At 37.3% G+C, this 13737-nt stretch overlaps 1 protein-coding gene across 1 annotated transcript in view; it reads left to right on the top strand.

The window, feature by feature from the left end:
- Positions 1 to 11780: 11780 nt before the first annotated feature.
- Positions 11781 to 13737, top strand: part of TMPRSS11D (transmembrane serine protease 11D) — a 60178-nt gene continuing 58221 nt past the window's right edge. The window contains exon 1 of the mRNA XM_070372956.1: positions 11781 to 11882. Within this exon, the coding sequence (XP_070229057.1) occupies positions 11875 to 11882 (8 nt within the window). The 5' untranslated portion in view covers positions 11781 to 11874. The remainder of the gene's footprint in view (positions 11883 to 13737) is intronic.

The following is a 13737-nucleotide window of genomic DNA, read 5'->3' as shown; positions in this document are numbered from 1 at the left end:
TCTTTGTGTCAAAAGGATGTTACGACGCACTTTCATGGTTCCAAATGACCTCAAACTCTGTTTAAGTACCTCTCTACTATCACGTATTTCACACGCTGCTGAAAGAGTGCATTACTAATACAAAGCTAGTACACTGATGTTAATTTAAATCAACTGGATTATTAAATATAGGTTTAAATAATCTTGAACAAACAAAAGGCTATGTGGCAGTCTAACATAACATTATGCTATGTTAATGTTACATATATGTATATATTATATAGACATATATAATGTTTTATATATGCATGTGGAGGGGGAGCTGGGGGAGGAATTTGTACACGTATACGTATGGCTGGATCCAATGCTGTGCACCTGACACTATGACGACGCTGTTAATCAGCTATACTTCAGTACAAAATAAAAAGTCTTAAAATATTAAAAACTTTTAAAAACAAAATCCTGTCTAGACTTTAAAAGGAAACCAGAATTGAAAGAGACACGTGTACCCCAATGTTCATCGCAGCACTGTTTATAATAGCCAGGACATGGAAGCAACCGAGATGCCTATCAGCAGACGAATGGATAAGAAAGCTGTGGTACATATACACAATGGAGTATTACTCAGCCATTAAAAAGAATACATTTGAATCAGTTCTAATGAGGTGGATGAAACTGGAGCCGATTATACAGAGTGAAGTAAGCCAGAGAGAAAAATATCAATACAGTATACTAACGCATATATATGGAATTTAGAAAAATGGTAACGACAACCCTGTATGCGAGACAGCAAAAGAGACACAGATGTATAGAACAGTCTTTTGGACTCTGTGGGAGGTGGGGGGCATGATTTGGGAGAATGGCATTAAAACATGTATAATATCATATAAGAAACAAATTGCCAGTCCAGGTTCGATGCAGGATACAAGATGCTTGGGGCTGGTGCACTGGGATGACCCAGAGGGATGGTATAGGGAGGGAGGTGGGAGGGGGGTTCAGTATGGGGAACATGTGTACACCCGTGGCAGATGCATGTTGATGTATGGCAAAACCAATACAATATTGTAAACTAAAAAATAATAATAATAATAAAATGAAACACAAACCAAAAAAATAAAACCATCAGAGAACCTTTACTTTTTACTACATTTGTTGAAACTACTCATGTATACTGGCATAATTTTTACATTTGGTATAATGCCATCACCTTTCTATCATTTATCTCATATTTTTTAGCTAATTTCTTCATAATCTTTATTTTATTCCACAAACACGCACCCACTCTCAGCAATAAAGACCTTAATAAATATTTCTAGGTACTTTTTTCCCTTGGTAGGAGATTTTATATATCTTAATCATAATAGGCTAATCATTCTGTTTTAGACATGTATATACTATTTCTTTTAAAGCATCTAAAAACAAAAAATGAAAAAAAAAGTTTTTAGCTAATACTTAATGTAATTTTATCTCACAAAACACTCCTACTTGCCTCACCTCTCCAGAGAAATTTCCCCTACTGTGACTTAATCTTGGTAACCGGCCTGGCAGCCAGGAGAGGAGATGTCTGCTGTTCCTGGAGAGAATGGCTATCAGCTTATGAAGAAGAGGCCTGTGACAAGTCCCTGCACAACGTGAATGCATGCTAAGTTGCTTCAGTTGTGTCTGACTCTTTGTGACCCCATGGACTGTAGCCCACCAGGCTCCTCTGTCCATGGGATTCTTCAGGCAACAACACTGGAGTGGGTTGACATGCCCTCCTGCAGGGGATCTTTCCAGTCCAGTGATCGAACTTGTGTCTCTTACACCTCCTGCACTGGCAAGCGGATTCTTTACCACTAGCACCACCTGGGAAGCCCATCCCTGGACAATGCTAGCTCTCAAAGGAGAGAAAACTCACTTCTGCAGACTCAGAAGGCTCAAACAACAACAACAAAAAGTCTACAGAGTCAAAAACTTCAGGTTTTCTTGCCCAGTAGCCACATCCCATGTTCAGGTCCCAAGTTTTACCAACTAGGTCTCTGACTGGATCAACAGATCTGTCTATGTTGAGCATCCAACTATCACTGGAGTTCAGACACTCTATCCAATCCTGCGCTTTATATTCAGCTTTACCTGCTCACCCACTGCATTAGATGAGAGCTTCTCAGTCCACTGAGGATAATCCCTGGATCTCATACTCAGCTTTCAGTTATGTTAATTTCCCTCAACTTTTCATTATCCACCTCTTGCACACACATGCAAACTAGTAGCAACCATGCAATTCCACTGTCTTTATGTGTATCATCCTCACCCTCATTCCTTTCAGTGCATAAATTGGCACTGGTCCATGCACTCACCTCTACTGTCATGCTGGCCTGGCACCAGGGCTGAGAGTTGTAACAATCATACAATCATACCACCACCTTGTGCTGGAAGCTATTGGCATGCCACCTAGTATCCAGTTCTCACTACCAGCTGAGTGGCGATTGATCCAGTTCCCAAATCACATCTTAACTTCTGTTTCCTTGGAGCTCTTTCAGTACTACCTACTACAAATGGGCCTTTCTGGGTAGCAGAAACTTCGACAAAGTAAAAGAAAAAAGGTTTATTGAGAACTAAAACCTGTGAAAGGAAAAGAAAAGAAGAAGGATCTGCCAGGGAAAGTTATCAGATGGCAATACCAACCTGACAAAAATGTCTTTCAGATCATCTGGGAAACTCTGAAGTAAATATTCAGTTCAGTTCAGTCACTCATTCATGTCTAACTCTTTGCAACCCCATGGACTACAGCACGCCAGGTTTCCCTGTCCATCACCAACTCCCAGAATTTGTTCAAACTCATGCCCATCGAGTCAGTGATACCATCCAACCATCTCATCCTCTGTCTTCCCCTTCTCCTCCTGTGTTCAATATTTGCCAGCATCGGGGTCTTTTCTAATGAGTCAGTTATATGCAACAGATGGCCACAGTATCGGAGCTTCAGCTTCAGCATCAGTCCTTCCTATGAGTAAATATTACCTGTTGAGAAATGCACACTAGGTGGAAATGACAAGACCTTTATGCCACTACCTTGCTCAATCATTGGCTGAGTGCTACCCAGAAAAAAAAAAAAAATGCTTTGAAAACTGAGGCAAACCCTGACAAAGTTAACAGCTAGAATCAGGTTATTTTAAGCATATCTTCTTATTCTGATACTTCAATATGTGAGGGCTTGCCTTGGAGGGACTTCCTCTTCCAGGGCTAGCTAATTCCCAGAGACAGCAAATAACTACACAGTGAGTATGTACTCCAAATGCAAACCGACCGATCCAGAGCCTATCCCCCTCCTTTTTTGAGTTCTTACACTCTGGGCCATTATTCCTCTGCCAGGGAACAGTATTCACATAATTACAGTGTACCCATGCCAGAGTCAGATATGAGACAACTGGCCACAGCCCTTGTGTCACAGAGCCCACTGAAACTATTCAAACTAGCCAGTCTTAAGCCTGCTCCCCTGACTTGCCTGTTCTTTCGACGGAAATCACAATGAAGGCTCTCGTACACAGTTGTTCCTTTTTCCCTCTGTCTCTGAGTGACCCTGTGCTTCCCCATGTGACCCTGTGTGATGTGCATGTCCCCTTCTCGGGAGCAATACATAACAAACTATCTTTTCTATCAATGCAATCATCTACTGATCTGCTAGCCTCACTTTACTAAATAAAAATGGAATCTGTGCTGTAAAACACTCATACTCATACTCTTTGCAGCTGAGTAGGTTGTCTCGAAGGATGATCTGAAGGCTACTTCCATGTGTCTTACAGGAGTGATTTTTTAAGCGCATCAAAAATAGCTATAATACTTCAGAGAGAAGTAAATTTTTATTCATCATTTCATTCAATAATTTTTTTAATTAACCTAGTTACACATGTTAGTTACAGATGATTGACTCTCAAAGCATAGCATTCTTTTCCCCGTAGGCCATTATGGTCTACTATAGAATAATTTCAAAAATGTGCTGACAATGAAGGAAACTATAAGCAAGATGAAAAGACATCTCTCACAATGGGAGAAAATAATGGCAAATGAAACAACTGACAGAGGACTGATCTCCAAAATATACAAGCAAATCATGCAGTTCAATGCCAAATAAACAACCCATCAAAAAATGGGCAGAAGATCTAAACAGACATTTCTCCAAAGAAGACATACAGATGGCTAATAAACACATGAAAATTCTCAACATTGCACATTATTAGACAAATGCAAAGCAAAACTACAATGAGCTATCATCTCACACTGGTCAGACTTGTTGTTCAGTCGCTAAGTCATATCCACCCCTTGGCAACCCCATGGACTATTGCAAGCCAGGCTTCCCTCTCCTTCATTATCTCCCTGAATTTGCTCAAACTCATGTCCATTGAGTCAGTGATGCCATCCAATCATCTCATCCTCTGTTGCCCCTTCTTCCCTCAAGCTTTTCCAGCATCAGGGCCTTTTCAATGAGTTAGCTCTCTGCATCAGGTGGCCAAAGTATTGGAGCTTTAGCTTCAGCATCAGTCCTTCCCAAGAATATTCAGGGCAGATTTCCTTAAGGATTGACTGGTTTGGTCTCTTTGCTGTCCAAGGGACTCCCAAGCATCTTCTAGACTCCTGCTTCAAATCAAAATTTGAGAGCATCAGTTATTTGGCACTCATCCTTTATGATCCAACTGTTACATCCGTACATGACCACTGGAAAAACCACAGCTTTGACTATATGGATCTTTATCAGCAAAGGGATGTCTCTGCTTTTTAATACACTGTCTAGGTTTGTCATAGCTTTTCTTCCAAAGAGCAAGTGTCTTTTAATTTCATGGCTGCAGTCACCATCTGAGGTGATTTTGGAGCCCAAGAAAATAAAATCTGTCACTGTAGAATCTGTCACATTCTGTCACCAGTCAGAATGACCATCATCAAAATTTGTACAAGCAATAAATGCTGGAGAGCATATGGAAAAAATGGAACTCTCTTGTACTGTTTGTGGGAATGTAAATTGATAGCCATTATGGAGAACAGTAGGAATATTCCTTAAAAAGCTAGGAATAAAACCACCATATGACACAACAATCCCACTACTGGGCATATACCCTGAGAAAAATCATAACTGAAAAAAGACACATGTACCCCAATGTTCATTGCAGCACTATTTACAATAGCAACCAAGATGTCCATTGGCAGTTGAATGGATAAAGAAGTTGTGGTACATATATACAATGGATTATTACTCAACTATAAAAATGAATGTATTTGAGTCCATTCTAATGAGATGGATGAACCTAGAGCCTATTATAGAATGAAGTAAGTCAAAAAGAGAAAGACAAATATCATATATTAACACATATTACAAAATCTAGAGTGATAGTACTGATGATTCTACTTGCAGGGCAGCAAAGGAGACACAAAAAAAATAGACTTTCAACACAGTAGGGGAAGGAGAGGGTAGGATAATTTGAGAGAAGAGCATTGAAACATATACATTACCATACATAAAATAGATAGCTAATGGGAATTTGCTGTATGATGTAGGGAACCCAAAGTTAGTGCTCTGTGACAACCTAGAGAAGTGGGATGGGGAGTTGGGGTGGGAGGCTGGTTCATGAGGGAGGGGACATATGTATACCTGTGGCTAATTCATGTTGATATATGGCAGAAATCATCACAATATTGTAAAATCAGTTCAGTTCAGTTCAGTTCATTCCAGTCACTCAATGTTGTAAAATAATTATCCTCTAACTAAAAATAAAAATAAAAGTGTGCTGTAATGAGCATGAGAGGAGAAGCAAACAAATATGGGATCACATTAGAGAGAAGCCAACATATCCTAGGGACTTCCCCAGTGGTCCAGTGGCTAAGACTCCACGCTCCCAATGTAGGGGGCCTGGGTTCAATCCCTAGCCAGGGAACTAGATCCCACATGCTGCAAACAAGACCCGGCACATCCAAGTAAATAAGTAAATAGTAAAACATTGGAAAAGACCCTGATGCTGGAAAAGATAGAAGGCAGGGGGAGAAGGGGATGACAGAAGATGAGATGACTGGCTGGCATCACTGACTCAATGGACATGAGTTTCAGCAAGCTCCAGGATACAGTAAGGACAGGGAAGCCTGGCGTGCTGCAGTCTGTGAGATCGCAAAGAGATGGACACGACTGAGTGACTGAACAACAAAAACAATAATAATAATAAATTATTTGTTGGGGCTTCCCAGTGGCGCTAGTGGTAAAGAACCTGTGTGCCAATGCAGGAGACGTTAAGAATTGCGGGTTCAATTCCTGGTTGGAAGACCCCCTGGAGAACGGAATGCCAATCCACTCCAATATTCTTGCCTGGAGAATCCCATAGACAGAGGAGCCTGGCATAGTCAGACATGACTGAAGTCCAAGCATGCAAGCTATCCTAAGGGTGAAGAAGCCCTCATAGAGGGAAAGCATACGAGCAGTCCTGACAGACTATTCAGAGTTGGAAACTAAGAAACGTATCAAAAGAGACATAAAACAATGGGGAGAGCTGAAGAAACAGAACTGAAGGAGACAGAGAGGGCAGTGTATTCAAGTAACAAAGGATATTCAGGGTATAGACTGTAGAGTTCAAGAAGCAGGGTGGGAAGGAGGGTGAGAAGGTAGGCAAGGTCCAGCTGCTTCAGGGCTCTGCCACCTGTGTTAAGGAGAATGAACTCTCTTACCTGCAAGGGAAGCTACTGAAGAGTTTTTAAGAGGGTAGCAACATAACTCAATCTGTAATAATCACTCTCATAGTGTCAAGAAGAGACTAGATTGGGAAAATATTATGGGCAGAAAAGCTAATCAGAAACTGTGGCAGTAATTCAGCTGAAAGATCAGAGTGGCTGGAGTCATGTACTGGCAGTGGATATAAGGACAAGGGGAAATGGGTTCAATAGCTATTTATGCACATAAGGCATTGAGAAATGAGATAGAGACAAGGATGACACCCAGATTTCTAGTTTGAGAAACTAGGTGAGTGGGAGGTGACTTACAGAGATTGAAAGTACTGGAGAAGCGGATTAGGAAGAAGGAGCACAAAGATGTGCATATTAAGAACAAGTGAAAAAAATGGCCTCCCAACAGAGGACAAAAACCTCTTCCACTATAAAAGGAAGGATACAGGCAGAGGCATAAAATTTACAGATTCAGTGACAAGTAGTTGAGGGAGTGTCCACCTAGAGGCTACCATCTTTTTCTCCAATGGTAGAACTGTTAAGTCATCCGTTGAAAGCAAAGGTAGAAACAAGAGATAGAAAATAAACACTTGGAGAAGAATAGATACAATATGAAATGGTTTTTGTGAACACTAAACCCTGAATATTCATTGGAAGGACCGATGCTGAAGCCAAAGCTCCAATACTTTGGCCACCTGATGTGAAGAGCCAAGTCATTGGAAAAGACCCTGATGCTGGGAAAGACTGAGGACAGGAATAGAAGGGGACAACAGAAGATGAGATGGTTGAATTGCATCACTGACTCGATGGACATGAGTTTGAGCAAGTTCTGGGAGCTAGTGAAGGACAGAGAAGCTTGGCATGCTGCAGCGCATGGGGTCACAAAGAGTCGGACACAACTTAGCAACTCAACAACAACAAAGCACTGATCAGGGAAACCTGGCTGTATTGCTGGGTAGTATTGAAAAGCCAACTAAGACTAAAAGTCATAAACTGATAATGGGATAAATTTTAAAATAGATACTTACAATGGTTATGTGTATTCATAGTGTTTCTGCTGCTGCTAATTCATTTTAGTCATGCCCAACTCTTTGAGACCATATGGACTGCAGCCTGCCAGGCTCCTCTGTCCATGGGATTTTCCAGGCAAGAATACTGGAGTGGGTTGCCATGTGCTCCCCCTGGGATCTTCCCAACCCAGCAATCGAACTCCAATCTCTTACATCGCCTACACTGGCAGGCAGGTTCTTTACCACTAGTGCCAACTGTTCCTATTATCAACAAAATAAAAGATCACTTAATTTGAGTTTACCAGCCAGGCCTTTGAATTGATGAGATGATTTACATTGTTTATTAATATGTATTATATTTATTTGCCTTGATTGTCTCTCTGAATGTGGGGGAAAAGGGAAAGAGTCAAATTTTCATATATATGTAGGATGATGGAAATTACTTTTTATAGGAGAAAACAAGTCTAGGCAGCCCAAGGGCAACTGATGTGGAGAACTTAGGCAAAGGGTAAAGAATACAAGTTTCTTGCTCTAACAAGATAAGGCTTATGACCAAGCTGCTTCTTTGACCGCTTACTATCAGAAACTGGCTTTAAAAAATTTACATGTGAAAAGCATAAGAAAATAGTTGGCTCTCAACATAAAAGCAATTACAGATTTTTAAAAAGCTTTGGATTTCTTAAACCATGTTTGAAGGAATGCTATAGAAATCAGATTATTTTGATGAATCACAGCCAAAAATGGGAAAGAGTGTATTTTAGAAACACTCAGGGCCATTTTCAAACTGTCTGTGCTTTCCACCTCTCAGTAATTGTGACTTCTACACATGTACAAAAATACTGTCTTGAGAATCAGTGCAGAAGGAATGACCACATAACTGTTGCATTGCCAGGTGGTTTATCTTGGTTAGTTCATTTGATTTGATTTCTTAGAATTCTCACTTCTCCATGAGAATGGTACTTTAACATCATTTTTAAATGTAAGAAACCTGAGGCAGACACAGATAAATAATTTTGCTGAACCCTGTTGGATGGTAAGTAGAAGAACCAAGATTTGATTCTGGGTATATTCTAACTCCAAAGAATGTACTCCATCTATCACATGCCTTTTGAATAGACAAAAGCCTTTGAAACATAATGCATGTGTGCAAGCTCAGTCCCTCAGTTGTGTCCAACTTGCAATGGACATGGGCTGTAGCCTGCTGGGCTCTGTAGCCCCCAGGCTCCTCTGTTCATGGATTTTCAAGACAAGAATGCTGAAGTGGGTTGCCATGTCCTTCTCCAGTTGAAACATAATAGAACACACTTATCTGCATATGTCCCCTTACCTCTCGCTGCCTACAGGTCATAATCCACAAAATTAAACTTGGCCACACTGAGAAAATCAAATTACTACCCAACTTTTAAATTTACACTTACAGTAAATATAAACATGCATATTTAAACAACATTTTACAATTTTTCAGCACATCCATTATCTTTTTTGTCTATCTATATAATAACTCTATGAAGGAGGTCATGACAAATTCATTACCAACTATAGCCATATGACTGTGCTGCCATGAACATGATGACTAAGAAAACTCCAAATTTAAAGAAAACACCCTGGCCCACACCTTCTTAGATCATCTGCCTTTTGGTTGCTTTCTTTGCTCTTATTACTATGACAGGTTCAATTGAATGACTCATACTTCTCTCAAAGCTAGAAGTTTTTTCAGACATTTGTGTACCTGAAGATACTGTCTTTACCATGGTCTCCCCTCTCAGCCTAGGCAGGCAAAAGAACCAACCTCAGCAGTGTGTACACTACATGATTTATCCTCCATCTAAATAAATGATATCATCTATTTCCTTGAAGCCTGTTCCTGTCAGTCCTAGGTCACACTATCTCAGTCTTATGAATGTACAGTTGTAAGAATAAAGTCAAGCCCATGGCAGACAAGAAGAGGATTCTGATATTTTTTGTACAATGTCATTCTATATACCTTATTCTTGCAATGGCCACCTTTTGTAGGATAGAAAAGGTCAAGCCCTATCCTGCCACTCCCTGAGGATCTGAAAATTAAGAGTCAACATCTTTTGAATTAGTCCCTGTTAAGAGCAATCCCTTTGCTTCACAAACCGTAATTTCATGCTCCACCTCCCCTTCCGTGTTGAGCTCATCACAGGAAAGCAGGAAGATGCTTTCAGACTGAATGCAGTTTTCCCCATGCCTTTCCCCTGACTCATTCCCAATTTCTGTGTGAATAGTGATGGGACACCAGAATCTGAATTAATTCATTTAGTTATTAGACAGTCAAACAATACGTACTGACTAAGCACCTTCTCATTAAAAAGGACTTTGCTGATTGTTCTAGGAAATACAGAGAAGGAAAAGAAAGAACACGTATAGTTGGAGGAAAGTGCTGTCAACAAAAACCAGAAGACAATATACTTCACATCCTTAAAAAAAGTACTGAAACAAAAGCAAATTTTAAAGGTCATTAAAATATTTAAATAATTTGCCCCAATAAACAATTTTTCTTTTCATTTATTTCAAGGAAATATTTAGCAATGGGGTTAAAAAAGCATGTTCATGAAGGTGGTCAAAATACTTCATATTAGGAGATGGTTTCAGTATTTTATGATGAATCTATTTGGTGTGATATGATTCTACATGGTTACATATGATTAAAATGCAGCCATTAAAATTCTTAACAATTGATGGATCTAGGTCCTATATTTGCAAGTTTTCTGTAAACTTGAAATTGTATTAAAATAAACTATAATACAGCTTCATATAATACATAGTATCATATATATAATTTAGTATAGTGTATAATGTTATATATCACTTATGTAATAAATCATAATACACCTGTACAGCTATTGGCTACATACGTAGCTACTAGAAATAATACAGAAGCCATTAGAAATAAAAATTAGTAACACAGAGATATACCTATGAAATAATATTGAGCATAAAAAGCACAATACAAAGTTATACACTATGATATAACTTGTGAAAAAGATCTGTACATTCAAGGTTAACATGTAAAATGAAAATGGCTTGTTTAGGTAACTTTGTTCAACTGTTTTGATATGTTGTTTTAGTCTTTTTACTAAAAAAAGAAAGGTCCAGATGTCAAGCGTGAGATATGAAAATGTATAAAGGAATGGTAGGGAGGAGCCCATGCATTCCTATTCCTGTTGTATGCAAAGCTTTGCACATTATATTTAAAAAATGCATAATTGAACACTTCTTGAGTTACAGTCCTGGAGGGAATTCATTAGCTATCCATGATTTACAAGATAATCATAGAAGACCATGTAATCAGCACCTAATTTTTTCAGCAAGTAAATGAGACTCATAAAGGCATAAGTAATTTTTTGCTTAAGCTTCACAATTAATTGGTGAAAAAGTTGAAATACAAATTCAAATTTCCTAATTCTGTTATACAATTCCAATAATTTAGTATTCATTATTTCTCACAAAGTAACTTCAGCATAACCTTCCAAACTTATCTCCTGTCCTTCCCAATACAATACACAGAAATAGCTTTTGTCACTTCCATGCTACTCTACATGGAATTCTCATTCTACACTCTGCTGCCCACTCATCTACTGCAATACTGAGTTAGAATATTTTTTAAAGACATACTCAGAGAAAGACTAAGTGAATTTTAGTATGAATTGTTCTTCTTGCTTATCTGACAAATTTGTGTACATACTCAATTACTTCTCTGAATATTTCAAATGCTGTGAGAAAAAGTGAATTTTATCAAAGAGAAGGGAGTATTACCAATTAATCTATGGAAAGCATTTTCTGATAGTCTTTGGCTTGCTGTGGCAAAAAATAAGGTGTGGTACAACATAATAACATGGGCAAGAGTGTCACATCCTTTTTAAATTAAAAACTATGATGCTTCAGCCTATGGAGTAGTTATAGCCTTTCACAAAATACATATCACCTGTTATATTTAATCATAAGTTACCAGTATAAATAAAATATTTACTGATTTGCAAGATTTCCTGTCCATTCCACAAGTCATATGATTGGTTTAAGTTGATTCCTTCAGACTTGTTTAACAAGTTAGGTTTTAATTGTGTGGAATTTCCTCCTTTGCTTGAGTTCTTTTATAGATCACATATAACATATGAGAGTCATTCATTTGAGTGGAAATCTCAGAGCAGTTGCATAGGCAGAAAAAAGGACTTCATTATTAAGGATTAAAATGTACAGGTAAGTTCTGTTTTTGTTTTGAAATTTTGACTTTATCATAAAGCATATGAAAAGTATACAGAAGCTTAAGAAATTTTGGTTGTTAGTTACTTCTAGTTACTATTCTCAAAACTTCATTGAAACTTACTAGTTAATGTTTTAGGTAATATGCTTGATATTGTTTAAATAAGGTGCTTCGCTGCTTGACTGAATTTTTAAACAAATTGAATAAACCTAAATAGATGACTTAGTATTATGAAAACATATATTTAAATCAGGAAGTGTTTTTGTTTTCTCATGTTTAACTTCTCAGAAAACTGATGTGTGGTTTTAAAATGTAATCAGTAAAAAATTCCTTTGCTGTTTTAAAGTTTTTAAGGGTTCTGTGTTTTTACTTCTGTCAAAATATCACTTTAGCTATTAAATATGAAGTGAATTCTGAAGCCCTTTTTAAGAAAGCAAAAACTGTATTTGTCTACCTTTTATATACTATGATATCATTACTTTCAAGCAAGTTTTTGTTGATTCTTAGTATTTGCCTAGTTTTCTTTTCAATAGTTGCTTATCTTCATATACTTCCACATTAAAAAGCAATAAATTATAGCACAATCTAGAGTCAGATGGTACAATCTCAAAATTATATAATTTGAGATGTTTGTGCTTGCATCTGTGAGTATATTGTTCATTTTGTTTTCCCATGAACACAAAAAAGTGTGATACAAATAAGTCATTTTAAAAGGGAAATAAATGAAATATGGATAGTTGGCCATGTCAAATGTAGTTGAGTTTATTTTAAATCTCTTGAACTTTAGGAAGGAAGAAATCCAATCAATATTCAAAAAAATTTTAGTAAAATATATGTACAATTATATGCATTTAAATATATATATATAATAATAAAAATGGGTGGCAGGAACTTCCATGGTGATCCAGTGGTTAAGATTCCGTGCTCCCAATGGAGGAGTTACAGATTTGATCCCTAGTTGGGGAACTAAGATCCCACATGGTGCAGCCTTAAAAAAACAAACATGTGTAGCAGCCTAAGCTTTCCAAAATAAGTATTAATTAGTAAGTAATAATATAAGAAAATAATAAAAATAATTTCATATTCATACAAGGATAGTATAAAAACCTATTAAACTAGGATAAAATCTATGAAATAGCACATATTGTATGCTCTCATTTATGTGAAAATCAATCACAAAATTGTATTTACTCATTGACTTACCTCTGAAAAACTATACATATGAAAATGTCTAATGAGAAATATAAAATATTAATGTTTGTTGTGTTACAGTGGTGAGCTTATGAATTATGTTTTTCCCATTATTCCTAAACTTTTTATGACAATGTGGAATTGTTCTAATAATCACAATACAATCTGAAATGATTTTGCTAAAACATTTTTAATTTTGTGAAGAAATTCCTCTGATTAAAAAAAGTATCCTCATAAATAGCTAAACGTCTTTCAAAGAAAAATAAAAGGAAACTTGTAAACAATGTAAATAATGAAATTGTACAATTTCAGAAAGCCTTGAATCAATGTAATTTCTAAACTGATCCATCCTTACACTCAATAAGACCCAAACTTTACAGTTACAAAAATAAAAAACAACAAACAACAGCTCTTCTGTGGAACTTGGTTTCTATGCAGCATACTTTAAAATATTTTCTCTCTTAAAAATAAGCTGTATCTCCAAATAATCAGTTTTTCCTTTTTTATTAACCTAAAAGTACGTAACTAGAAATTAGTTTTGCTCATTGGTTGGTTGATTTTTATTGTAAGAAGATAATCAGAGTTACTACGCCAAATTGGTGAATTTTGAGAATAACAACCCTTGTTCATCAATTTGAGGACCCATGACTACGAAACAAT

This window comes from Bos mutus, chromosome 6 (genome assembly GCF_027580195.1).
Source record: "Bos mutus isolate GX-2022 chromosome 6, NWIPB_WYAK_1.1, whole genome shotgun sequence".
Classification (NCBI taxonomy): Eukaryota; Metazoa; Chordata; class Mammalia; order Artiodactyla; family Bovidae; genus Bos; species Bos mutus.
Note: the sequence above shows the minus strand (reverse complement) of the source record. Positions and strands in the feature narration are given on the sequence as shown.